Source organism: Cryptococcus depauperatus, chromosome 8 (assembly GCF_001720195.1).
Source record: "Cryptococcus depauperatus CBS 7841 chromosome 8, complete sequence".
Lineage (NCBI taxonomy): Eukaryota > Fungi > Basidiomycota > Tremellomycetes > Tremellales > Cryptococcaceae > Cryptococcus > Cryptococcus depauperatus.
The window spans coordinates 356555-380114 of NC_089475.1; the positions used below are offsets into that span (position 1 = coordinate 356555).

The 23560-nt window shown below is 46.8% G+C and overlaps 9 protein-coding genes across 9 annotated transcripts; 6 read left to right on the forward strand and 3 right to left on the reverse strand.

Moving 5' to 3' along the window:
- Nucleotides 1-640: 640 nt before the first annotated feature.
- On the forward strand, nt 641-3439 carry L203_106050 (uncharacterized protein; the record flags this gene model as incomplete). Its single annotated transcript, XM_066215410.1, has 7 exons — nt 641-658; nt 764-1692; nt 1742-2464; nt 2513-2658; nt 2707-2771; nt 2822-3229; nt 3281-3439. 7 exons carry the CDS (start codon nt 641-643, stop codon nt 3437-3439), a joined length of 2448 nt encoding a protein of 815 aa, XP_066071507.1.
- Nucleotides 3440-4546: 1107 nt separating this feature from the next.
- L203_106051 (uncharacterized protein) lies at nt 4547-7116 on the forward strand (the record flags this gene model as incomplete). Its single annotated transcript, XM_066215411.1, has 10 exons — nt 4547-4696; nt 4746-4879; nt 4933-5235; nt 5281-5408; nt 5461-5618; nt 5666-5930; nt 5980-6290; nt 6350-6815; nt 6866-6986; nt 7041-7116. 10 exons carry the CDS (start codon nt 4547-4549, stop codon nt 7114-7116), a joined length of 2112 nt encoding a protein of 703 aa, XP_066071508.1.
- An 890-nt stretch (nt 7117-8006) lies between these two features.
- On the forward strand, nt 8007-8681 carry L203_106052 (uncharacterized protein; the record flags this gene model as incomplete). Its single annotated transcript, XM_066215412.1, has 3 exons — nt 8007-8032; nt 8081-8154; nt 8206-8681. The coding sequence occupies 3 exons, from the start codon at nt 8007-8009 to the stop codon at nt 8679-8681; spliced, it is 576 nt and encodes a 191-aa protein (XP_066071509.1).
- A 257-nt stretch (nt 8682-8938) lies between these two features.
- Nucleotides 8939-10813, reverse strand: L203_106053 (uncharacterized protein; the record flags this gene model as incomplete). The annotated part of the gene is made up of 3 exons (XM_066215413.1): nt 8939-10444; nt 10494-10644; nt 10689-10813. The coding sequence occupies 3 exons, from the start codon at nt 10811-10813 to the stop codon at nt 8939-8941; spliced, it is 1782 nt and encodes a 593-aa protein (XP_066071510.1).
- Nucleotides 10814-11573: 760 nt separating this feature from the next.
- Nucleotides 11574-13515, reverse strand: L203_106054 (uncharacterized protein; the record flags this gene model as incomplete). Its single annotated transcript, XM_066215414.1, has 6 exons — nt 11574-11576; nt 11623-12140; nt 12187-12835; nt 12904-13197; nt 13265-13416; nt 13461-13515. 6 exons carry the CDS (start codon nt 13513-13515, stop codon nt 11574-11576), a joined length of 1671 nt encoding a protein of 556 aa, XP_066071511.1.
- A 2352-nt stretch (nt 13516-15867) lies between these two features.
- On the reverse strand, nt 15868-16888 carry L203_106055 (uncharacterized protein; the record flags this gene model as incomplete). The annotated part of the gene is made up of 4 exons (XM_066215415.1): nt 15868-16227; nt 16325-16700; nt 16754-16797; nt 16844-16888. The coding sequence occupies 4 exons, from the start codon at nt 16886-16888 to the stop codon at nt 15868-15870; spliced, it is 825 nt and encodes a 274-aa protein (XP_066071512.1).
- A 1249-nt stretch (nt 16889-18137) lies between these two features.
- Nucleotides 18138-20634, forward strand: L203_106056 (phosphoribosylamine-glycine ligase; the record flags this gene model as incomplete). The annotated part of the gene is made up of 3 exons (XM_066215416.1): nt 18138-19142; nt 19195-19333; nt 19379-20634. 3 exons carry the CDS (start codon nt 18138-18140, stop codon nt 20632-20634), a joined length of 2400 nt encoding a protein of 799 aa, XP_066071513.1.
- A 311-nt stretch (nt 20635-20945) lies between these two features.
- On the forward strand, nt 20946-21999 carry L203_106057 (uncharacterized protein; the record flags this gene model as incomplete). The annotated part of the gene is made up of 4 exons (XM_066215417.1): nt 20946-21379; nt 21451-21544; nt 21611-21891; nt 21948-21999. 4 exons carry the CDS (start codon nt 20946-20948, stop codon nt 21997-21999), a joined length of 861 nt encoding a protein of 286 aa, XP_066071514.1.
- A 274-nt stretch (nt 22000-22273) lies between these two features.
- On the forward strand, nt 22274-22960 carry L203_106058 (glycine cleavage system H protein; the record flags this gene model as incomplete). The annotated part of the gene is made up of 4 exons (XM_066215418.1): nt 22274-22391; nt 22473-22619; nt 22673-22804; nt 22869-22960. 4 exons carry the CDS (start codon nt 22274-22276, stop codon nt 22958-22960), a joined length of 489 nt encoding a protein of 162 aa, XP_066071515.1.
- Between the last annotated feature and the right edge of the window lie 600 nt (nt 22961-23560).

Genomic DNA, 23560 nt, shown 5'->3' on the forward strand with positions numbered 1-23560 from the left:
ATTTGAGCAAAGCTTTGTGCTCATGCTGATACGATTACCTAATGAACAATGTACATGATTTTTTGATGTCCCACGTATAGGTGATTCAAAATGTGACTGGCTTCAAGTCATGCTTACCAGTTTCACCGCATGTGGCCCTATTTATGCTTGTTCCGATATTTTCGAGAGCAGAGTGTTGCCTTTTGTCGTTGCCGTAAGAGCGCAAGCGTGACCCTCTTTTATTACAAACGGATAATGAAATGGATTACAAACGAATTGTAATGTGAATACACATTTCGTAATGGGTCGAGAACTACGGAGATTCTCATTAAGTGGGTTCAAAAAATAACGATGACGTAAACGGAATCTTACCCATTCGTTTATTGCAGCGCCTTTTTGCGTTTTACTTTTTCTCTTCTTATTTCCATATTGCTTTATTATTGTTTGCTTTTTATCGCCATTTTGTTCATTCTACCGCATTCATCTCGACTCGGTAGATACTTGGAGAAGCTAGGCAAGACCTGCGACAGAGCTTGATTGGTTCCTTTTGCCAAGAGCCAGATTGTAAATCGATCCTCTGTATTCATCAATCACTTTATTCATCGTTTATCCATCTCAGCGAGTTGGATCATCTTTTTGATCGTTGTAAATCATATTCGCCATGCTAAAAGGCGTCAAGGTGAGTGTAGAGATGTTGGTTGCGATGGCTGCGGCGAACTCGGCAAATTTGCTTGCCGCTCCATTATCGTAGGGTAGATGCGATGCTGACTTGGTTTGCCGATAGCAATTGTGGCCTTCGCATGCCATTCACCATTCCAAGGACCCGTCTATCCAGCAGGCTCAGTCAAATCCCACTGCCAGCCAGCCTTTTCCCGCTTTTGGAGGGCCCACTGATCAAGCAACACCCCGTGCCTCTGCCACCCCACAGTCGAACCCGTTTGAAGCCACTGGATCGCAGAGTCCTGGTGGTCTGAGCAAGGGAACTGCAAATGTCTTACTTGAGTCTACTCAGAAGAGGACTCAATCTCCTTCCCCAGGCTACATAGCGACTGGCTTGCGGACGCCTACCAGCCATGGATTTGCGTCTTTGCCTCTAGGTACTCCCGGAGCAGGACAGCCGACTACAGGCGTCACCGTTGGAGACAGTGTTGGATCGAGTGGTAGCATTGGCTTTGGGCTGCATGAGCCCCCAAAGATGAGAAAGGCTTTGAGCAAGACTGACAAAGGCACATCGCAAGGGAACCAAGGTGATTTAGCAAATGCCGATGGGTCACCGACTGTGACAGGTGCTTCCTCTTCACTTGCAAGGGGCACTGGCCCGCGGGGAACCCTCAAGGTCAAGGTCATCTCTGCCCGAGGACTAGCAGTGTCTAGTTCACCTGGTACAAGTCCACAGCCATACGTTGTGATTCAATTTGAACAAAATGAGTATGTCTCTCGTCCCCCTCATCCCACAAATTCTGTTTCCTCTGTACCTTTTACCACGTCTACTCCTCAACCTATCGGTACTCCTGGTAATTTGAGTAGGAGCACGAGTGGATTAGGAGTCGGCGCAATTTCAAAGGCTTTTGCGGACGCTGTAGGAAGGAGCAAGAAGAAGGATGACGGAGGCGGTGTGATGACTCCTAAAGCCGAAGAGCCCAGGGGTAGCAACGGAAGTTGGCTCGGTAAACCTGGTCCAGGGGATCCAATTTGGAAAGAAGAAGTATCATTGTAAGCAATCTAAACAGTTATGGTAGTGTAATGCTCATGGGCTGCTTAGCGATGTGACTTCCAGTAACCCCACTCTGCATCTTTCCGTATATGACCGAAATAGAGATGGGGAAGGATTCCTTGGTATGCTCGACATCAATCCAGTCATTCAGGATGGCTATATGCTTGATAATTGGTACAAGCTCGGTACGCGAGGAGACGAAATTGTCACTGGTGAGGTATGGATCCAGATGACCTACAAGATTATTAGAAAATCCATCTCGCTTAAACCATCTGACTTTGAGTTTCTCAAACTCATCGGTCGAGGTACTTTTGGACGAGTTTTCCAAGTACGGAAAAAGGACACTCGTCGAATTTATGCCATGAAAGTACTGTCCAAGAAAGAGATTGTCGCCAAGAAGGAAGTAGCTCACACCATTGGTGAACGTAAGATTCTTCAATGTTCTCTCGACTGTCCGTTCCTTGTCGGTCTCAAATTTTCTTTCCAAACTGATTCCGAACTTTACTTTGTTACTGATTACAAGTGTGGTGGCGAGCTCTTCTGGCACTTGCAGAAAGAAGGTCGTTTTAGTGAAGATAGGGCGAGATTCTATATCGCTGAGTTGATTCTGGCCTTGGAACATCTTCACAAGTACAATATTGTCTATCGAGATTTGAAGCCTGAGAATATCTTGTTGGATGCGACTGGTCATGTGGCATTGTGCGACTTTGGGTTGTCCAAGCCTGACTTGACGGATGACAAATTGACTAATACATTTTGTGGGACTACCGAGTATGTCTATCTTGCTTCAAAGGTGACTGCTGACGAACGATGATGCAGGTATCTTGCTCCTGAAGTCTTGCTCGACGAAAAAGGTTATGGTAAACATGTCGACTTTTGGTCTTTGGGTGTATTACTTTTTGAAATGTGTTGTGGATGGAGTCCCTTCTACGCCGAACAGACTCAAGAAATGTACCGTTTGATCTGTGAGCATGAAAGCATCGTATGAAACTCACTGCTGATGTTTGATTAAGGCTACGGCAAAATCAGATTCCCCAAGAATGTCATTGGCGATGACGGCAAGCAATTTGTCAAGGGCGTATGTATTCTTTCTGCTTCATCACAGAGACGCAACTGATTTCCACCCAGCTACTTAACCGAAACCCTCAAAACCGTCTTGGTGCCCGAAGGGGAGCCGTTGAACTCAAGGAACATCCCTTCTTCAAAAACATCAACTGGGATTTATTATACAAGAAGCAGATTACCCCTCCATTCAAGCCCATTGTCGACTCTGACGAGTCTGTCGCCAACTTTGATCCCGAGTTCACTAACTCTTCGTTACTCGACGCCGGCATCATTCCATGGGGCGACAACGAAGGGTCCAACCATCCCGGCAAACATTCTTACGTTGGTCCGGGCGGTAGTCTCAATGGAATTTCTGGTCTAGCAATCAACAAGGCTCAGAGGCCTCCTTTGCCTGGCGCGGGCGGAAGTCCACTTACGAGCAGTGTGCAAGAAAACTTTAGAGGGTTCACATATACTGGCGAGTCTCTCATGGTAAGTAACTGTTCATATCTATCTGCATGCCACTAATTATTATCAACACAGCCTCATTCAATGTTGGCAGACCACGAAATGGACACGGACATGGATAATGAGAATGCAGTGGACGATGAAGATGACGATGACGATGAAGATGATGACGAAGAGTTTGAGGAACACAGCGCTCACCGGCCACGAAGGGAGAGCGATATCGATATGGACTGATATGTGGTATCTGCGTTCCGGCTTGTAAACTCAAAGTATAATCGTTTTCGTTTGACAGAATGACACGACCTAGTCGTAACCTGTATCTTTCAAGGTCTACCCTTGCTATCGTTTTTTTCTTTCTTTTTGACCAAATGTCTCGCCTGGCGAATGTAATAAGTATCAATCATCAGACGGTGTGTTGAAGTGGAAGAGAGTACAGAAATCGTGTAGTGCATGCAGTTAATGAACGGAGCTTCCACATGGGCATCAACATGCCAACCACATTGATCTATTGAACGGCCTCAAAATCAACGAGACAGAGTTTTCCATACATCAGATGGCGCCATTAGAAGAAGCTTACCTCTACTCTCTGCTGCATGACCTTCCATCAGTTAATCTTAGCCAGGCAGAAAAGCAAAATACTCGCGTGTACATACAACCAGCCCTATCCCTTCCTATCAACCCTGTTCTAGTCCATCTCCCATGCCTAATGTTGATCCAAACAGTTTTTGATCCGCTCAACAACAAGCAAAGAGGTCCTATAACGCCATCGCCCTCTTCAGAAGCATATTCCTTTTGCGCTTTCCTATACTTTTATCCAGGCATCCACACTCTCAACGGTTATTTGTCAGTATTATTCCGGTGGCTTATCAATCTCCACTCTCAAAACGTTTAAGGGCAATCTTTGTAACGATTGATAAGCATTTCGTTTCTTGTTTAAAAAGATAGGCAATAGTTTTTGGCTGGATTTATATTTCGTTTTTTGAATATTTTCTAATAAAGTGGAAGAAAGAAAGAGAGAGAAAAAAAAAAAGATAAATTGTGAATTTGGTTCATCTCGAATTAATTTTTGTGTACGTCACCTTTTCTTTTTTTAAAAAAAATAATTTAAAAAAATAATTATTCCTTTATCTTTTATCTCTTATCCAAATTCTCTGTTGTACAATTCTTTTCACCTTTTACTCTTTTTCTTCTTTCTTTTTGCTGGCCAATCTGTACAGAGCTTTTGCTTGGCTAACTTCTTGTCAAGATCTGTAATATCATCCGCCTCTGTGACAAAGACATCTCGTATCAAGTGTATAATCGTCGCTGCCAGCAGTCGGCGTCTACTGCGTCTAAATTGGAATGGGTCTTCTCGCTCTGGGAACTCCATTATCTTGGCAAGAGACGAAACCTCTTGCTGAATATATCCGCGAGCATGGTATCACTCAATTTTTGAATATATGGAATCAGTGGAAAGACAAGGCGGGAAAAGGATTGCTGTGGGGAGATGAGGTGGGTTATGGATGATACGTTGGATAGGGCGATGCTCACTCGGTCTTAGATAGAGTACATGGTGGTTTCTTTCGATGATGAGCACAAGACGGTCAAGTTGAGTCTGCGTCAAACGGAAATTTTGCGGAAACTGGAGAGCGTAACACTTGATCCAGAGCTGGAAAAGTATAAACCCAGTGAATGGCAAGTCTTGGATGTCGTGGTTGAGCCTGGGCTGATTGACAATGACTGAACAGTTCCGCCATTCCAACCTTTCATCCCGAATACGGACGTTACATGTTGGAATCGACGCCGGGTCAGCCCTTTTCGGGAACCCCTTACTCCCTTGTTTCTGTAGAGGCCGACATGCGATTCCGTCGTGAGATCATTCGGTCCCATCTCAACGATCATGAACTTCCCATCACTCTCACTTCATGGGCTAGATTGGGGGTGACGGATGCCCCTTTTACCGACCCTGAGACAAAGCCAGACGTTGAGACTAGTAGCAGCAGGAGTCAATACGTAGGGCAGTTGTTGACAAATCCGCATGCGAGATTCCCGTGAGTGTGAGACAACTCAACTGGATGAGCTGACGTTGGTTGTAGTACTCTGACAGCCAACATACGTCAGAGAAGGGGTAGCAAAGTTGACATTCGAGTGCCTCTTTACATTGACGAAAAGACGGTGATCCCCAATGGGTTTGACGTTCCGCCCAAATCTACTATCAATCTCCGTACGTCTCTGTGGTCTACTTGGATGTTCTGTCTGGACTGAATTTTATATAGCCGGCCCTGCAAAGCCTCTTCCTGGGACGCCATACATCCATATGGACGCCATGGCTTTTGGAATGGGATGTTGTTGCCTGCAGATCACGTTTCAGGCTTGGAATGTTGATGAAGCTAGAGGGGTGTACGACGCATTGGTACCGGTCGCTCCAATCATGGTGAGTCGTGTTATGGTTGTGAGATTGGGATGTTGACACCAAGCTAGCTTGCATTGACTGCAGCGAGCCCTGCTTTTAGGGGACAGTTGGCCGATGTTGACGCCAGATGGAACGTCATCGCCGCAAGTGTTGATGACCGCTCCGAAGAGGAGCGTGGCCTTAAACCTTTAAAGGAAAATCACTACCGCATACCCAAATCGAGATACGACTCGGTCGACCTGTATATCGCCAATGATGAGAGAAACAAACAAGAATATCACGACATTGATGTGCCGGTCAATGAAGAGATTAAACGGAGACTTATGGATAATGGCACGTTATCTCTGAAATTCACAAGGCTGTATACTGAATGTTGTTGTAGGTATCGACGAGAAGCTTGCCAATCATATTGGCCATTTGTTCATCCGAGATCCTCTTGTACAATTTTCTGAAACTATTGACCAAAACGATCTGGAATCTATGGATCATTTTGAAAACATTCAATCTACAAACTGGCAAACCGTCAGATTCAAGCCCCCGCCTGTCTACTCCAAGATCGGATGGAGAGTTGAGTTTAGAAGTATGGAAGTGCAAATGACAGATTTTGAAAATGCTGCATTCTCGATCTTTATTGTTCTTCTCACCAGAGCGATCATTAGCTTTGATCTCAATTTTTATATGCCAATCTCCAAGGTGAGTGCTTGCCGAACATAGCTCAGCAACATGCCAGATAAGCTAATGCTTAAAAAAAGGTGGATGAAAATATGCAACGTGCACAGCAGCGCGATGGAGCTAGAATCAATAGATTCTTTTTCCGTCGCAACATCTGCCCTACCGGTCGTCCTTCCTCCAAATTAAATACTTCCTCACGCTCTGCTACTCCTCCAATGATGTCCTTGTCCTCAGACATATCGCAAGGTTCACATAATGGCGTACTCTCCAATGGCAACGGCGATGGCAATATCAGTAATGGCAATGGATATAAAGTACACTATGAGCGTGAATCCTCGAGCACTTCTTCATGTAGTACCCCTATTGATGATGAAGAGGGAGATGACTTTGATGAGATGACTTTGAATGAGATTATCAACGGGAATGGCGATAATTTCGCCGGTCTACTAGGTGTTGTCAATGCCTATTTGAATTCGTTGAATGTCGATGTCGCCACTAAATGTGAACTGAGGCGATATCTGGATTTGATCAAGTACAGAGCAAAAGGTATATGTGTGATCATCATCTATTGTCTAATCATCACTGATGATAAACAGGAGACCTCATGACACCTGCTGCCTGGATAAGACAGTTTATCATGTCTCATCCTTCCTACAAGCAGGATTCCGTGGTAAGCGATGAGATCAACTATGACCTAGTCAAAGCTGTGGATGAGTTGTGAGTTTTGATAAAGCTGAGCTATACGAAGTCATCGCTGATTGTGGAATGCAGGGAACGCGGGATTCGTGCTGCTCCAGAACTGCTGGGCAAGGATTATATTGGGTCTGGAGCAACAGGTTGTCTTTGAGAACATCTAATAGAATTGTCGATTTATGTAGCCTCTGCTGTCGTGTTTTGGCTCAACTGGCTCCACATTGAAGGTTGTCCAACGTGCAATCAACCACTATTGTCAACTTGTGCCTTCAGAAAATTCTTGCCAAACTTCAAACCAATCGTCGTGTCGACCTACACAAACACAATGACGCCGAACAAAAGCAAACCAACAGCCCCTCGCTGTTTCGCCCAGCAGTCGACTCTTCCCCCCATCTTTCTCCCCTTTCCGCTTCGATATGCCAACAAAAAGTCTTTGAAAAATATGCGCAAGTCAAACCATCGCTCGCAACCAGTTTCGGGAAAAGGCTTGAAAGATTGACAGAAGATCAAATGTCAAGAACAGATGACGATTTGTTGTCAGTAGTTGGCTTATTCTTTTGTAGCTCTCAATGTCGAGAAGAATAGAAAGAATGCTTGGAATGGTGAATTGTGTCTAGGAAAAAAGGAAGAGCTTGGGATGTATGCCTAGGTAGTATCGACTGACTCTTTCCCTTGCCCAGCGAACAGCTTGAAGGACCGAGATGAACTCGCTGTGAAGCTTTCGAAAACCTATGAGTCAAGACGAGGTGCCGATATATCAAAACGCTTAGTATTGAGTCTTTCCATTTAGAGCCATGTAGTTGCTAACTTATCCTCAGTGTCATCCTTACCTATGCCTGTTTTGGTGGCCGTTGTAGGATACAGAATGTGCAAAAGGAATAATGGTAAACAAACACAAACGTCATTTTCATCATTCTTCTCTTCCCTCCTTGAAAACGCACGCAACCTCGCCTATGCCTGTCTGCGGCGCAATATCTAATCACGTGTACTGGGTTGAAGGTTTTTATAAACCAGGACGACAAGTCAGCTTTTCTCAATCGCAACATGTCTGACCAAACGACCAGAGCCAGGTTGGTATAATCCGAGTCGCTATACTTCCCAAGCTTATAGTGCCTCAGGCCGTTGACGCCTCCCAGTCAAGACCTAATGCCAACCATTGCAAGGAGAATGAGTAGCTCTCTCAAACAAGCCTGTGAGTCTTTGCCCTCGAGCACAACTCGCATGCCGACAAGCTTCAATGCAGTGGGCAAACACAACTCTCCTTTTGAACGACAACAGTCCCAAGACGCTCCACGAGCATCTGATAAAGCCAATAAGCAAAAGAGTAAAGGAAATGCGTCTACTCCACCCATCAGCATTCCTTCACCCACCAAGGTCTCCCTCCCTCCGCCTCCGCTCACGGCTCGACCAACGTTCATCTCGTTTGGCAATGACATTGAGACTGCTCTCAGTTCTGCAGTAGATAAACCGCGAAATAAGCCGGCGCGTACGCCATACCCTTCTAATACCGTGGAAGAAGAAAAGAAGGAGCCAGTCTTCATTCTGCCTTCCCAATCAGAGTCGCTCGTATCCGTTCTTGCCGATCCCTTCGTCCTGCCTCTGACTGGTTCTGTACTCTTGAGAACTAATGAACCTTTGCCTTTAGGTCGCGATGTCGACAAGGATTCTCTCGAAGAGATGGGCTTGAACAAGTTGACGCCGATTGACTCCAGCAAGTAGAACAAGCCGAGTTGGAGAGCGTCGTAGAGAGAACCTGTGTGATTAGAGCGACGCCTTAATTGTCTTGTAGCCATAATTGATATAGCCGAGCCATTCGTATGTACTTGTTTTGTCAAACTCAACATATGCATAAGCATTCTATTCACTTAAGATAACGTCAAATCTGGTACAATTCGTCACAAGTCCCAAACAATCATACACCCAAAAATTGTGACAAATTCCAACGTTCCCAATGTCTCCAAGCTCTATTGAACATTCTAGTTCTTTGGTGAAGGCAATCCTGCTAAATCATCCAAGTTGGGCGGCACAAATGGAAACGATCCTAAGAAACTGTCCGCCACACTTGTTTGCGTTTCGGGTCTCTTCTTGCCCCCTTCTGTTCTTTCCCTGTCCTCCCCACCATAGTGCGGGGTTGTTGAGCCTCGTACAGAGCTAGGTGGACGAGGACCAGGAGGAGGAGGTCGATAAGTGGGTGGAGGACGAGACACAACCTTGTCAAGCGTGTCGACAGACGTTGAGTGAGGAACATTCTCGCCACGCGCAATGGCACTGGCATTAGCAGGAAGAGGAGGTCGGTTCTGGTCTGGAGGAATCATGGGGAACGCGCCCAAGACGGAATCGGCAAACGATTTGGATGACATCACACTTTCTCGCGTCTGGTCATTGGCGGTGCCCAGCATGGTGGCAGTCACAGGTGTTGACAAGGATGGATGGCCAGCAGGGACAGTGATAGCAGAAGCCAAGTATCGGTTAGTGGCCATTGTGCTTACACTATCTCTGTAAGCCAAGCTTCCCATGGAAAACCTTAGATCGCCGGATGAGCCCTCCCCCTCTGCAATCAATTCTTCTGCACCCAATTTGCGAGTCGTAGGAGTCAACGTTCTCGCATCTGAGGAGCGACCAGAATGGAAGGAGGGGTCTATCGGCGATATTTCATATACAGACGATTGGCGAGCAGCATGTTTGTCGAACGAATCTTCCTCATCCTTAACCGGACTCAACATTGTTCTCGCAGTCTCTACTTTCTGATGATTGTTCCCAATCTGTAGCATCTCGGCCTGCTGCAGCCTCCCATATTGCACTTGCTTGGAGGTGAGGATCTTGGGAGCATCCAACTGAAAGTCAGATGTCCCCGAAAAGTAGGACGGAGCAGAGGAATTATCAGAGAGATACGAGGCCCGATCATTCCAACTGACGGGTGACCTCAAGCCGTCAGAGTCAACCGTGCTATAAGTATTGGAAGCGTTGAGACGAAGATCTAAACCAGGAGAGCGTGCGGGCCGAGAAGGTGTAGGTTTCGGTTTGAAGAGATTCTGCCTTGCCTCGTCCAACTTCGCGGCTGCGCTCTGCCGTGCACTCTGTCGTGCACTCCCAGTCATCCTCGAGATACCGTCGTCTGACCTGGATGGCGGGATCCACTGGATAGGAATAATGTTGGCAGTACCACTGCTTCCCATCGTCGAAACACTCTGCCTGTCTGAGAACGGGTCTGCCTTGGGGTCGGCGTTGATGGCGCCGTTCTTTGCATAGACCCTGATAGTCGCCCCATTCTCATCGTAATATTCGGCATTTACAGGCGCAGGAGGAAGAGGGGAATGTCGAGAGGTGGCCGACGGAGGAGGCAAGGGCAAGTCATTACGATTCGGTGAACGAGAGTGAGCACTCCCCGGAGCGGGTGATTGGGCAGGAGAGAGTTGCATCCCAGCAGACTCTGCCTTACGCATCCGTTGGGTCAGATCCTCAACCCTCTTCATATCACGTCTCTGGTCATTCCGTTAGCACCTCGCACAGCTTGCACACCCAGCAACACACCTTTTTACGCCTCAACCACCAAAACAGCCCTAGGCTGGCAATGACAAGCACCGCGACGACAGGACCTGCAATCATGCCTGCATTCACGCCTCCCGAGCTCAAACTCGATGGGTTCTTGATGCACTGAATCGCAGGGCATTGGTTACACGTCCTACCAGCTGTCAGCCCTGTTCGTCCTCCATCCAAACCACCTACCTCGACGTGAGGATACACTTCTCAGTCGCCGTGCAGTTGCAGGCCGGCGTTGCAGCATCGCAGCTCACACAATCGTCTCTGCGCTCATAGTCCAGTCTCCGGACGAGACTGTAGTAGTGATCCATGGTATACGGTCCAGCCGTTATTGACGATGGTGTTGATGTTGTTGACGATGCTATTCTTGAATCTATCGCCGTCTTTTCTTAACGTCAACGGTGATTCGGCGACCCCAAGGGAGAAAACAAAAGGAGCGAAAGATGGCGTTTGACGTTTTTAAAAGTGAAAGGACGGAGGCGGTCTGTGCGCGGTAACTTGGAGGATTGAAGTGGAATCAAAAGAGTGGCAGCAGTGGGATGGGGCCCCGGGTTGAGGAAAAGTTGGTTATATGTGGAGAAGAAAAATGGACAAGTATAGACAAAGAAAGAGAAAGAAAGATGCAAAAAAAAAAGAAATGCAGCAAAAGAGGATAAGGGTTATTGGGAAACTCCGCAAGCCTAACAAGTAGCTTCCGATGTTTCACGGCTCTTGATGGTGTCAACGGCGGACGTACATCATGGAACAGGCATGCTGCATGCTGCCTGCTGGATCCCGGTGGTCTTGAAAGTGAACCAGTCGAGATCTAGGGCGACGGGCTGCAGGCCAGGGTATCCTCATGGACACATCTTTTGCCCACTCGTTTGTACCTACACAGGGCAAAGAACAAGAGTCCAGACTCACGCTTCAGATTCTTCCGTTCGTTTTGTTGATGTAATACAACACGCCTGCAGCTGTTTAAAAGCATGGGCACACGTTTGATTGAGACATAATGGCATTGGTAAACAACATGCATTTTATACTTGGTAAAACGGCTTGTGACCCGTCCAACAGACATGCCTTGCCGAGACATTACTTGGTTACATTAGCCAGATGAAAATCGTAGATTGGCAGGACTTACCGTGATGACACTAGGCTTTTCCCTCCCGATAAATTCTTTCAATTTGGAAAGTGTCAAAGCAACCTCAATCAAGGGCCTCAGTCCATCCTGAGCATCCTTGCCATACTCGCTCTCGTCCTTACTGTACTTTTCGACATACAGCCTGATGGTCGCACCAGAAGAGCCAGTGTCGGAGAGTCGGAAAATGATTCGGGACCCATCCTCAAACTTGATGTACAAGCCTTGCTTTGTGGAGAGCGACCCGTCGATAGGGTCCTTGTATGAGTAATCATCAGCTTCCTTGACTTTGAAGGAAACGTCGGATGAAGTAGCTTTCAAGGAAGAGCCAACAAAGTCAGAGGATGCAAACGTTTCACGAAGGTGAGCCATGACCTTCCCAGCGTCCTCAGACTCGCATCCTTCATAGTCGTACCGGGAAAAGAAGGATCGGCCATACTTTTTCCAGTGAGCCATGAGCACATCGTTGATGCCAGATCCGGGCTTTTCCTTGTTGGCAGCGGCAAGAATGGAAAGCCAGGCTAGATCACGTTAGTGCATGCGCTTTTGGGGCAACTGGCGACTCACCAACAATGGCCCAGACACCGTCCTTTTCACGAATATGGTCAGAACCAGTTCCGAAAGACTCTTCGCCACAGATGGAAAGCCTGCCAGCATCCATCAAGTTACCGAAAAATTTCCACCCAGTAGGTGTCTCAAAGACCTCGACACCTTTGCTCTTTGCAACAATGTCAATAGCACCAGAAGTAGGCATACTCCTGGCAAGACCTTTGAGACCAGACTTGAAGTAAGGAATAGCCTTTTCGGCCCAATCGGCAATGATGGCAACAGAGTCACAAGGAGTGACAAACGCACCCTTGCCATAAATCATGTTTCGGTCGCCATCTCCATCAGAAGCAGCGCCAAATCCAATGTTCTCCCTTTCAACACGCTCGACCAACTCATGGGCATAAGTCAAGTTCGGGTCAGGATGACTACCGCCAAAGTCAGGTTTAGGTACACAGTTCTGAATAGAAGATTCGGGCAAGCCGAGTTCCTTTACGAAAATTGCCCGGCCATAAGGACCAGTGACACCGTTGAGAGCATCAAAGAGGACAGTGGGTTTAGGCGAGGTGTTGTGGAGCCAGTTTTTAATGAGCTCAAAGTCAAAGATGGATTTGAGAAGGTCAACATATTTGTCTACGGGGTCAATGACAATGACTTCAAGTGGTCCGTGCTGGAATTCTCCTGTCTCCGAGAGGTCGAGCTACGCCTTGTCAGTAGGGATAGATTGAGCAAACTTACATCAGGCAAGTCCATGGATTTGTACTCGCTAATAGTTTCAGTGATCTTATAGATGGCATTGGTGACCTCTTCAGGGGCAGGTCCTCCATTGGCGGTGTTGAACTTGATACCAAAGTCATTATCGGGACCACCAGGATTGTGGGAGGCCGTCAGGAGGATGCCACCGTCAGCATTGAGAGAACGAATAAGGGCAGAGCCGGCTGGGGTAGAGAGAATGGCGTTCTGACCAATGATGATTCGCTTGATGCCGTTGGCAGCAGCGATCCTAAAGATGATTTGAGAGGCTTCCGTACTCTATCAGGAGCAGAAAAGGAACGTGCACGTCAGCATCACCACTTTAACTAGAGGACGCCGAATTTACATAGTATCGTCCGTCGCCGCCCACGACTATGGTCTTGCCCTCTGGGCCTCCAGGCATGGCAGTGAATATTGCCTGTACAAAGTTTTCAGTGTAGTGCTCCTGTTGAAAGACCTTGACCCTCTTTCGAAGGCCAGAAGTGCCAGGCCTCTGGCCTGTAGGAATTTCAGCAGAGTGTCGTCCTAACCGCTTTACCTACCAGAGAAGGGTTTTGTCTGTATAGTCTGGATGTCTGACCTGGAAAGGATGAGCATACCAGCAGTAATGGGTAACTTACATTTTTAAAGTTGAAAAGTAAATGCAAGATGGATGAGAAATCAAACGCCAGGGAAAGAGTAGAGCATCCACTACGTCAGTCGTCACTTTATTCCGAATGTGGCACATCTGGCATTATCTCATCTCGGCTTCTTCCGCTGTGCCTGTTTACTGGTTATTCTTTTTTATTATTAATCTTTCTCAATTCAACACTTTTCTTCTTTTTCTTTTTTGTTGGACTTTTTTCCTTTACAAACTGTCAAAGTAAAGTATCTTTGGATGATCTATCTACGTTAGCAGAATTAGGTGCATCAGAAGTTTTTGTAATTTGAAAATTGATCCCGTCTGTAGATAGCAGGGAGTTCAATTTGTATCTTTAATTTCTCTTTTACTTATATACATGCAATTCATACAAACTCTGACAAGCGATGAGCCTCACCGCTTAACGGCAGATGATACAGACATTATAAACAAGGCTTACACCGCTATATCTGTAGTAAAGCGACAAACACCTAGTTTACAACTGGAAGCAAAGTCCTGGGTACTTTTTCAAGTACACAGGTCTTGCTCTTTATGACATGAGTGGTGAAAGAATTTGGTAACACCCAGTGGCAAGTCACTGCACTGAAAGAGCAAAAGGCAAACTTACCTCACACACCGCTAAGTCTTCTCGAAAGTCATTTACCTTTTATCAAGTATTGGCTCTCACTTGTTGGACTTTGCCCTTGATATCAAATCATGGCAACCGACATTGGTCTTACCTTACACCATGGGACATTCTTACAAGGCCTGGATATTATGAAGCATTTATCCTGATCATCAATTCGCTATCACTTGAGGTACAAGCTTCTCTTCCTCCCGACATGTGTTCTACAACCACGGCATACACATACGATCTATGGGAATAGCTGAAGGCCCAGTAGACGGTGTGAGGAGGAATGGCTCATGCTCTCCATACATTTCGATGATCAGCTCATTGCCTGCAATTTGCGTACGGCTTTGGATGAAGAAAGAAGGCTCTCAATGACAAGTTTGAATGCTTAGACTCGGGCTCTGCTGGATACTTTGAGTTTCAACATATACCGAGACAGACGTAAAAAACGGCTTCATATCTCTCAAGAGCACTATATGAACGCGTTAGTTCTTACGATCTTACACTCGCTGTCCTATTTTCGCCTATTGGGGGAAGCCATTTCTTACGTCAATGGGACGAAAGCGAATATTTTACGTGAGAATTACCAGATTGGATAATCTCTCAGATGTAAACACGAACAAACAATTTCATTTTTCCGTTTATACGACCTTCTTTTACATTTACATTTTTTCTCTTAGAGACCAGTTACAGGCATGTCGAAAGCATCAGCAAGCTCAGCTCGGTCAGACAACTCGAGCGGTAACTCTAGACCGCCACCATACTGCCACGTCGTGGAGATGTCAGCCGCTCCTTCGCTCGCAACGGTACAAGTGAAGGTGATGGTCGATATCGGATCAATAAGGCGCAAGGAGGCGACGAGCGCGCATGTATTGGAGAGAGTGTTGATGGTGAGCCCTTTCTTATCTACTTTTGTTATCGCTATTATGGCCACTCTGTCTCTTCTATACAAAGCTTATATTGTCCTGTAGGCCACTGTGAGCGGCTATGTCCTGGCCTCTTTCGCCTAGGATTCGTCTACAAAGCGGAGGATTTTGGCCAGCGATGCTGCCGTGACGATTCGACGCTATCAGCCAATCTTGCGCTCACAGGTTTCGAGCACGGTTAACATGCTCGAGAAGCCCAAAGCGATGCTGCTTTTACGGGCGGAACCACACTTGCAACCCCAGAAGAAGAAATCGACATAATAGACAAACCTCGAGAGGTTGAAGCCTGTGAAATCGACACAGGGCGAGCTAACAGTCAAGGCAGAAGTAGTTCCATGGTTTCTATGGGTTCTTCAAAGCCTATAGGCCCAATTAGCGTTAGTGACAGGGCACATAGTGAACCACTGCCACACGAGACAGGTCTTGTGGCTACAGGAAAGCTGATACCATTGATTTATAGGCAAACGCCCTTGATATGACGTGTCTGTGAAGAAAGGCATGAGCAATATGGAGGACTCAGAGAATGAATACAAGACCAAAAAGCTTCATCTTCAAGAGGAAAGGATGGAAATCGAGCGCGAAAGAAGATAGGGAGAAAGGGATGAGCAACGCATACGGCTGATAAGGCTGTTGGCTGGCGATCTCATGACTTGGAGGGCTCTCAGTGACATATGAGTTATCCTGAAGCTTGGGCGAGTGCCAAGCTCCAGATAGAAGCAATACAGGGAAGGCCAGAGAGACATGCATGTAAGTAATGAATAAAAATGCAGCACCTACAGAGTTCGACGACGTTTGTCGATCATCTGCATTTCCCTGACTACCTCTTCTCGCCGCCTGTACTGCTCTGGAAACCGTTTAGAGTAATCTTTATGACGCAGACGTTCTGCCCGCACCTCTCGCTCTTCATGCATGATGTCCTGGAGGTCGTCTGTGTCAACAACAGCCTTCCAGCTCCCGAGAAACAGGTTGTGCAGGATGCAAGCGGCATTTAGGGTGAGGATCAGGCGCATATCGTCTCGCTCGGTCCGCATACGCATACTGGCTGAACGGAGGTGGCTAAATCGTGCTTTGAGGATCCCGAAGGCTTGTTCTACCATCGCATGGGCTTTTGCAGCTTTAGAATTGAAGAAAATCTTCTCACATCAGCTTGCAGATCATAAAAGCGTTGTCGCCACACATAAGCAGTATGCTGAAATAATCTGCAGAGGGCTATGCAGACACTAAACTCACTAGGTTCTCGTTAAGATCAGTTTGTCCGTCTGCTCTACGGGACATAGCAATGACTGTGGGAGTACATCGTAGGCCTGCATCACCTAACATGTACTCACCAGGCGAGAAGAAGTTGTCTGGGTTGGTATAAAGTGAGGAGGTTTGTTGTGCTTGCATGTCGCTTGATCTGACCGAATAACCGTACTGAATGTATGTAAAGCGTTTCATATGGTCTACTACAGCCACCAGAAGCATGCCATGTTGAGATTTTTGTGTCCAAACGCTTGCAGCACCTCCCTTTGGCTTGGCTGGAACCTTTGCTAGGTTGATATGTGAACCACCAATAAAGCCGACGCAACTGGGAAGGCCCCAGAGGTCCTGTATAGCGCATTTGATCCTGTCGCGCTCAGTACGTCTTGGCCAGACGATAAATTCGGATGAACGGCCCACAATAGCAGTAATACAACGGTCATAGAAGCGAGCAACGTCCCCCTCTGCTCAGATCAATATTCTGTGGCTCGAGATAAATAAGTAGCTCACGGGACAAGTCGAATCGCTGGGCAATTGATCCCTCAGATTCTCCATGGGCCATACGATTCATGAAGACGGCCAATTGGAGCCTTGCAGGGGCCTGTGGCTTTCTACCGGTCGATTGGAAAACTGGATCACTGCCAAAAAGGTCGACGAGGCAATCTAGTTCGGCTGAAGACACACGAAAAAGGTGCAAGTGGGTCTGCTCATGCTGGGGAAAACGATAGCCGTTATCCAGAGCCAGAGAATGGTTCTTGTATGTCTTCGGCCGCTCTAGGTAGCGATGCGAGAGTACCACTCGGCGAAGATGTATTAGATGAAGGATGAAGTCACGGACTACATTAATATGCCAATATGGGAAGTATTTGGCAATGCCATATTCAAGATTTCGCAACAGACGTTGGCGGTCGCTGTATCTGGGCATGCTGATAGAGCACCATGCAGTTGGTTTGCTTGTATTAAGAGGTATGAATAATTGTGGCAAGTACAAGTTCAAGATGATTGAGATGTGTGTCATGTATGGGAGAGTCTTCAAAGCTGATGAGGTTCGATCCCGCGGATGGTCACGTGACCTTTCTAAGGAAGTATGTCAAGGATTTGATTCCGTTATATAGATAGCACAAGACAAAGTGAAAGCACTTTGTGCGACAGTGAGTTTGTTGCTTCTATATTCTAGGTATACCAGATGTAAGTATGGTATAGCTATGGTAACCGATGTTCTGATACAGCAAATCCAGCACTGGTGTGGCGTAGAAATGAAGCATCCAAGGTAAAAGTATTCTATGGTTTATCTATATATCCATTTCCTTATCCTTCTATGTTCTTCGTTGGCGGACTTATTGACGTCTTTACCACTCCCAGTATACACGTAAGTGCATCGCCGTATACCACGCTTATGGAGGTGCTGCGGCGACCTCCACTGTCTTGTGTAGCTTGTTGCAGGTCTGGCTCTGTCCATTATATTATTCAACCTGGAACAAGCGTTTCCTGGGCAGTAACAGAAGATATATAAAGAGGAATATTGTAAACTATCTTTTCTTTAGATGCTTTATTTCGACGCATAATCAGTGCTACATTTGCTGTATTAGGAACAATCGTTGGTATATTAGTAGACATATAATATACCAACACAAACCCAGTGTGGCACACCAGATGCCTTCAACTACACAATAAATTAGGCGCGCCAGAGAAACTTTTGTAACTTGAGATTTGATCCCGTCTGCAGAGATAGAGTCCAATTTATATCTCTCATTAATACATGTAATCTTTTACCAACTCTGATATTCTCTTTTAAAAACCGACCATGTCCAGCTCTGCCTCTTTTCCCCGCCCAAAGTCTGGATTAGGTGTTCTTCTCCTCGGCGGCGGTGGTAGAGAGCACGCACTGGCATTCAAGTTGGCCCAATCATCACGTATCGCTCGCGTGGTGGTATGTCCAGGTAACGGTGGTACAGCGTCCATGGGTGGAAAGGTTTCTAATCTTGCAATGGCATGGGGAAAGCCGCCTGGTTTTAAATCGGTAGTTGAATGGGCGCAGCAGCAAAACATTGACCTTGTCGTCCCAGGGCCAGAGCAGCCGCTGGTAGATGGCGTAGAAGGTGCATTTAGAAAGGCAGGTATCGCTGTATTTGGTCCCTCTCCAGCCGCTGCCATGCTTGAAGGAAGCAAGACTTTGAGCAAGGGATTTATGGCAAGACACGGCATACCTACCGCTGCTTTCAGATCTTTTACAGCGTCTCAATACGATGAGGCAGTTGAATATGTCCAGTCTAACCCTTTTCCATCAGGCCAGTGTGTCATCAAGGCATCCGGTCTCGCTGCCGGCAAGGGCGTGCTAATGCCTCAAACAAGCGAAGAAGCTCTGGCCGCACTCAAGAGTGTCATGCTTGACAAGGAATTTGGCGATGCTGGAGATGAGGTTGTCGTAGAAGAATGTCTTGTTGGTCCTGAAATATCAGTTCTTGCCTTTTCTGATGGATACACTATTGTGCCCATGCCTGCTGCTCAAGATCACAAGCGTATTGGCGAGGGAGACACGGGTCTGAACACGGGTGGTATGGGTGCGTATGCGCCAGCTCCCATAGCGACCAAAGAAGTCATGGAGAGATGTGTCAAAGAAGTATTGGAGCCTACCATCAAGGGTATGAGACAAGAAGGCTATCCATTCATTGGCATGTTGTTTACAGGCTTTATGATTACCGCCGATGGGCCGAAAGTGTTGGAGTACAATGTCAGATTTGGTGATCCTGAAACTCAAGCTTTAATGCTGTTGTTGAGTGACGAGACGGACCTCGCCGAGGTTATGCTTGTGGGTTTCTGTTTTTTTCCTGCCGTAGTCGCAAACCAACTAACATTTATAGGCTTGTGTCGAGCGACGACTGGATTCTGTCAAGCTCGAGTACAAGGAGGGCTTTGCCGTTTCCATCGTCCTTGCTTCCGAGGGCTACCCCGGGTCTTACCCTAAAGGCATACCCATGACCATTGGGTCCACTCCTTCTGGTACGGCTAGTCAATCTACATAGACGATGCGCTCATCACCAACAGGAGTTGAGATCTTCCACGCTGGCACAGCCATCAAAAACACTCTTGTCACTGATGGCGGTCGTGTCCTCGCCGTTTGTGCTTCTGCCCGTACTCTCCACGCCGCTGTCGACCTTGCCTACCAAGGTGTTAATCAAATTGATTTCAAGGGCAAAACAGTCCGACGAGACATTGCCTATCGAGCGCTCTCTGCTGAGCAATTCGCCGAGCCTCTGAGCATGACATATGCCGCGGCAGGTGTATCTGTAGATGCAGGAAACGATCTTGTTGAACAGATTAAGCCTGTGGTCAAGGCGACCCGCCGACCCGGTGCCGATACAGAGATTGGTGGATTTGGTGGTGCATTTGATCTTGCAGCCACTGGGTACAAAAACCCCATCCTTGTGTCTGGTACTGATGGTGTCGGCACCAAACTTCGTGTGGCTCTCGACTTTGGAAAGCACTCTACTGTTGGTATCGACCTCGTCGCTATGAGTGTCAACGACTTGATTGTCCAGGGCGCTGAGCCATTATACTTTCTCGATTATTATGCGTGCTCCAAGCTGGATGTCCCTGTGGCTACTGATGTGATTACTGGTATTGCAGAGGGATGTCTTCAAGCTGGATGTGCATTGATTGGAGGGGAAACGGCCGAAATGCCAGGGATGTATCATGGCGATGATTATGATCTTGCTGGTTTCGCTGTTGGTGCCGTTGAGCGCGATCAAATACTGCCAACACCCGACATCGCCGCTGGCGACGTTCTCATTGCCCTCCCATCTTCTGGTCCTCATTCTAACGGCTTCTCTCTGATCAGAAAAATCATTTCCTTTGCCAATCTTTCTCTTCACTCTACCGCTCCTTGGGATTCCAAAGTCAAATTAGGCGAGGCCCTGCTGACTCCAACAAAAATCTACATCAAACCTCTTTTGCCTGGTATTAAAGCTGGTCTGTACAAAGGTATGTCTCACATCACAGGTGGTGGATTCACCGAAAACATTCCACGTATCTTTTCCACCGATCTCGGAGTCACTCTTGATCTCAACAGCTACAAAATTCCTGCCATCTGGTCATGGCTTATGCGTACAGGCGCTGTGGAAGCCAAAGAGATGGTGAGAACGTTCAACTGTGGTGTTGGAATGGTTATCGTCGTGAGTCAAAACAAGGTTGACTCGGCGCTGGAGAGTTTGAGGGAGAACGGGGAAGATGCTTGGATTATCGGAAGTGTCAAGAACGGCAAGGGTGTAGAATATGTGGGTTTGGAGAACTTTGGGCAATAGATTGGTTCAATATTGTCTTTGGATGGGCATTTTTAATACGCTGTGAGTAGATGAAGAGAAAAGACATCACATTTTGGTTTTTATCGACTTATGCATATTCATTCTCAATGGATTACAGTTTTCTAATACGCATATAACTCATTTTCTGTTCTACTTTCTTTTTACCCATTGTGATTGTTTAGTCAAAAATTGTATAAGTGGTTCTTCATCCAACGGAATCAAAAATCATTCCTTCAATCTCTTTTATTCAATTATCCAACTTGATTTAAACTTGGTCAAATTTATATTTCTCCTTTTCACAACACAAAAATATGTCTCAAGCGCATCGTCCTACATGGAACCCTACTCAAGGACGGGAAACTAAATCCGGCTCGCAACAAATCTCCAAACTCTCCCTGGCAGCGCATACCAAGCTCAAATTCCGTCAATCAGGCCAAACATCCACTGTAGATGTTGCAAGACGTGACTTGAAAGCAGATCTTTTGGCGGCCGAGAGAGCGGCATTAGACAAGAAGAGAAAAGCACAAGGGTTACCACCACTGGCACCTGTGCCGGGTGAACAGGGACAGCTGAGGATAGAAGACGGGAGAAACGAGGAAGAGGAAGCGGCAGCAAAGAGAAGAAAGATATTGGAGGAAGCGGCAGAGATGGATAAAGACGATGAGAGTAGTGACGAAGAAGAAGGAAACGATGGGAAACAAAAGGCCAACGGAGTGGAAGATGGTGATGACGATGACGATGATGAGTGAGTCCTGATTGACTTCTTGACAAACCTTTCCCATCCGACTGTGAAAGCCACAGCTGATATACAAACAGCAGCGATGACGATGATGATGAGGATGACACAGCAGCATTAATGGCTGAACTTGCAAAGATCAAGCAGGAACGAGCGGAAGAGAAAGCACGCCTTGTATGTCTTTCTCGTTTCTCTTTTTTTTTTCTACTTTGCCATTGACTGCAAATCGTTCTCCTACAGGAAGCCGAAAAAGCATCTAATGCAGCCATATCTCGTGAAGCCGAAATTGCAGTGGGCAATCCACTCTTGAATCTCCAGGCGGCGCTGGGCACCTCGCCTTCGACAGTTCCTGGCACACCGGGGTCGACAACATCAGCAGCCTCATCCTTCAAGGTCGCTCGACGATGGGATGATGATTTAGTATTCAAAAATCAAGCTGCTGGAGTGGATAATAAGCCTAAAAGGGGAGAATTTGTCAACGACTTGCTAAGGAGCGAGTTTCACAAAAAGTTTATGCACAGGTGAGCTCTCCTCTTTCCCAATAAACTGGCAGATACCGCTTGGACTGTTTATGTAGCTCTCCAATGCTGCATAGCAGCTGGGCTTGCAAAATTGTGGACGGTCGCTGAACTTGTCTTTTGTAGGTTTATCAAGTAAGATGCTTGTCTGCCAAGCGAGTCATGCATTTGCCAGGAGATTAGCGTAGCTTTTCTCTCTTTCTGCCATGTATATCCCATCATACTATGCTGTTCATTTCTGTTTGTATCCACAAGAGACAACGTTAAAGATTAAACGAAGCCTCCACCACTGATTGGAAAAAAGGTCCAATCTGTTTACCACTTTATCCATTTATCTTTCTCTTTCACCTTTTTACTCAAACACCATCGACAACGCCATTTAACCATGTTCTCTGCGCTTCGTCCCATCACGCGCCCTCTTGCTGGCTCTATGAAGACCTGCTTTGCATCCAAGCCTATTACATCGAGTCTGAGTTACCAAACGGTCAGGTTTGCTTCGACCAGTGAGTCTGACAGCGATAACGCGTTCTTTGAACAATCGTTAACTTGATAATTATTACTGGCTCTATTCCCGGTAAGTACAGCTAAATTCACCACTGACCATGAATGGGTCACCCTTGACTCTGAGACCAATACTGGGACAATCGGTATCACGGAATACGCTCAAAAAGCACTGGGAGATGTCGTCTTTGTCGAACTTCCCTCTGAAGGGTCTCAAGTCACTCAAGGTGGTACGCGTAGATCTTGGCCTTGCGTATAGGTGGAGCTAATAACTTTTGTATAGACTCTGTGGGAGCAGTCGAGTCTGTCAAGGCTGCCTCTGACATTTATGCGCCTGTCTCTGGTGTTGTGGAAGCCATCAACGAGAGCCTTGCCGACCAGCCAGGTCTACTCAACAAGTCTCCTGAAAAGGACGGTACGGGCTTTGGACTCTGAATGCCATGGACGGCGAATGGTATGAGCTAATGCGTATCATTTAGGATGGCTTTGCAAGATCAAGCTTTCCTCGCCTGCAGAATTTGACGTCCTTCTTGATGGCAGCGCATACAAGGCTCATTGCGAAGGCGCTTAGGATGGGTTTCCTGCTCATTCGCCACAAAAACACAAAGAAACGCGGACCGTCAGATACAATTGACATGCAAGGGTGTATCATTGGCCATGATCATGAAGGACTCCTTCAACGGCTGATAAAGACGACGATGAAGATGTCTATAAAGCGGACAATGCTTTTGAGCGTCCTCGACTTTTCATATCTCTGACCTGCGATCCATTCGCCATGCTGATGTCCGCTTCGGCTGTGAAAGAATCCTGGCTGCACGTCGCTTGTGGGTGGACAAGTGGACGAAAGTATCTGACAGCTAAAAGGGAAAGCCTAGACGCAGGATATCTCTTGACAGAGGTATTCAGAAAAGTAGCTGTCGTAGGACCTCATGCCATATAGACTGATATAAACTCACTACTTGATAGGCCATTGATCCTTGATCTGGTTGGTTTGACCAAAACGCTGACAGCTGAACTGACGCACCTTTTTGATGCTGACGGTTATCAAGTCAAGAATGAGAGCTTCAACTATCCCATAAACAAAGACCACCACTCCAGTACGCTCCATTGAACTTGCTGATCCTACGAGACAAGCCACTTTGACGATTCATTCTGACGAGCTCAGTCAACC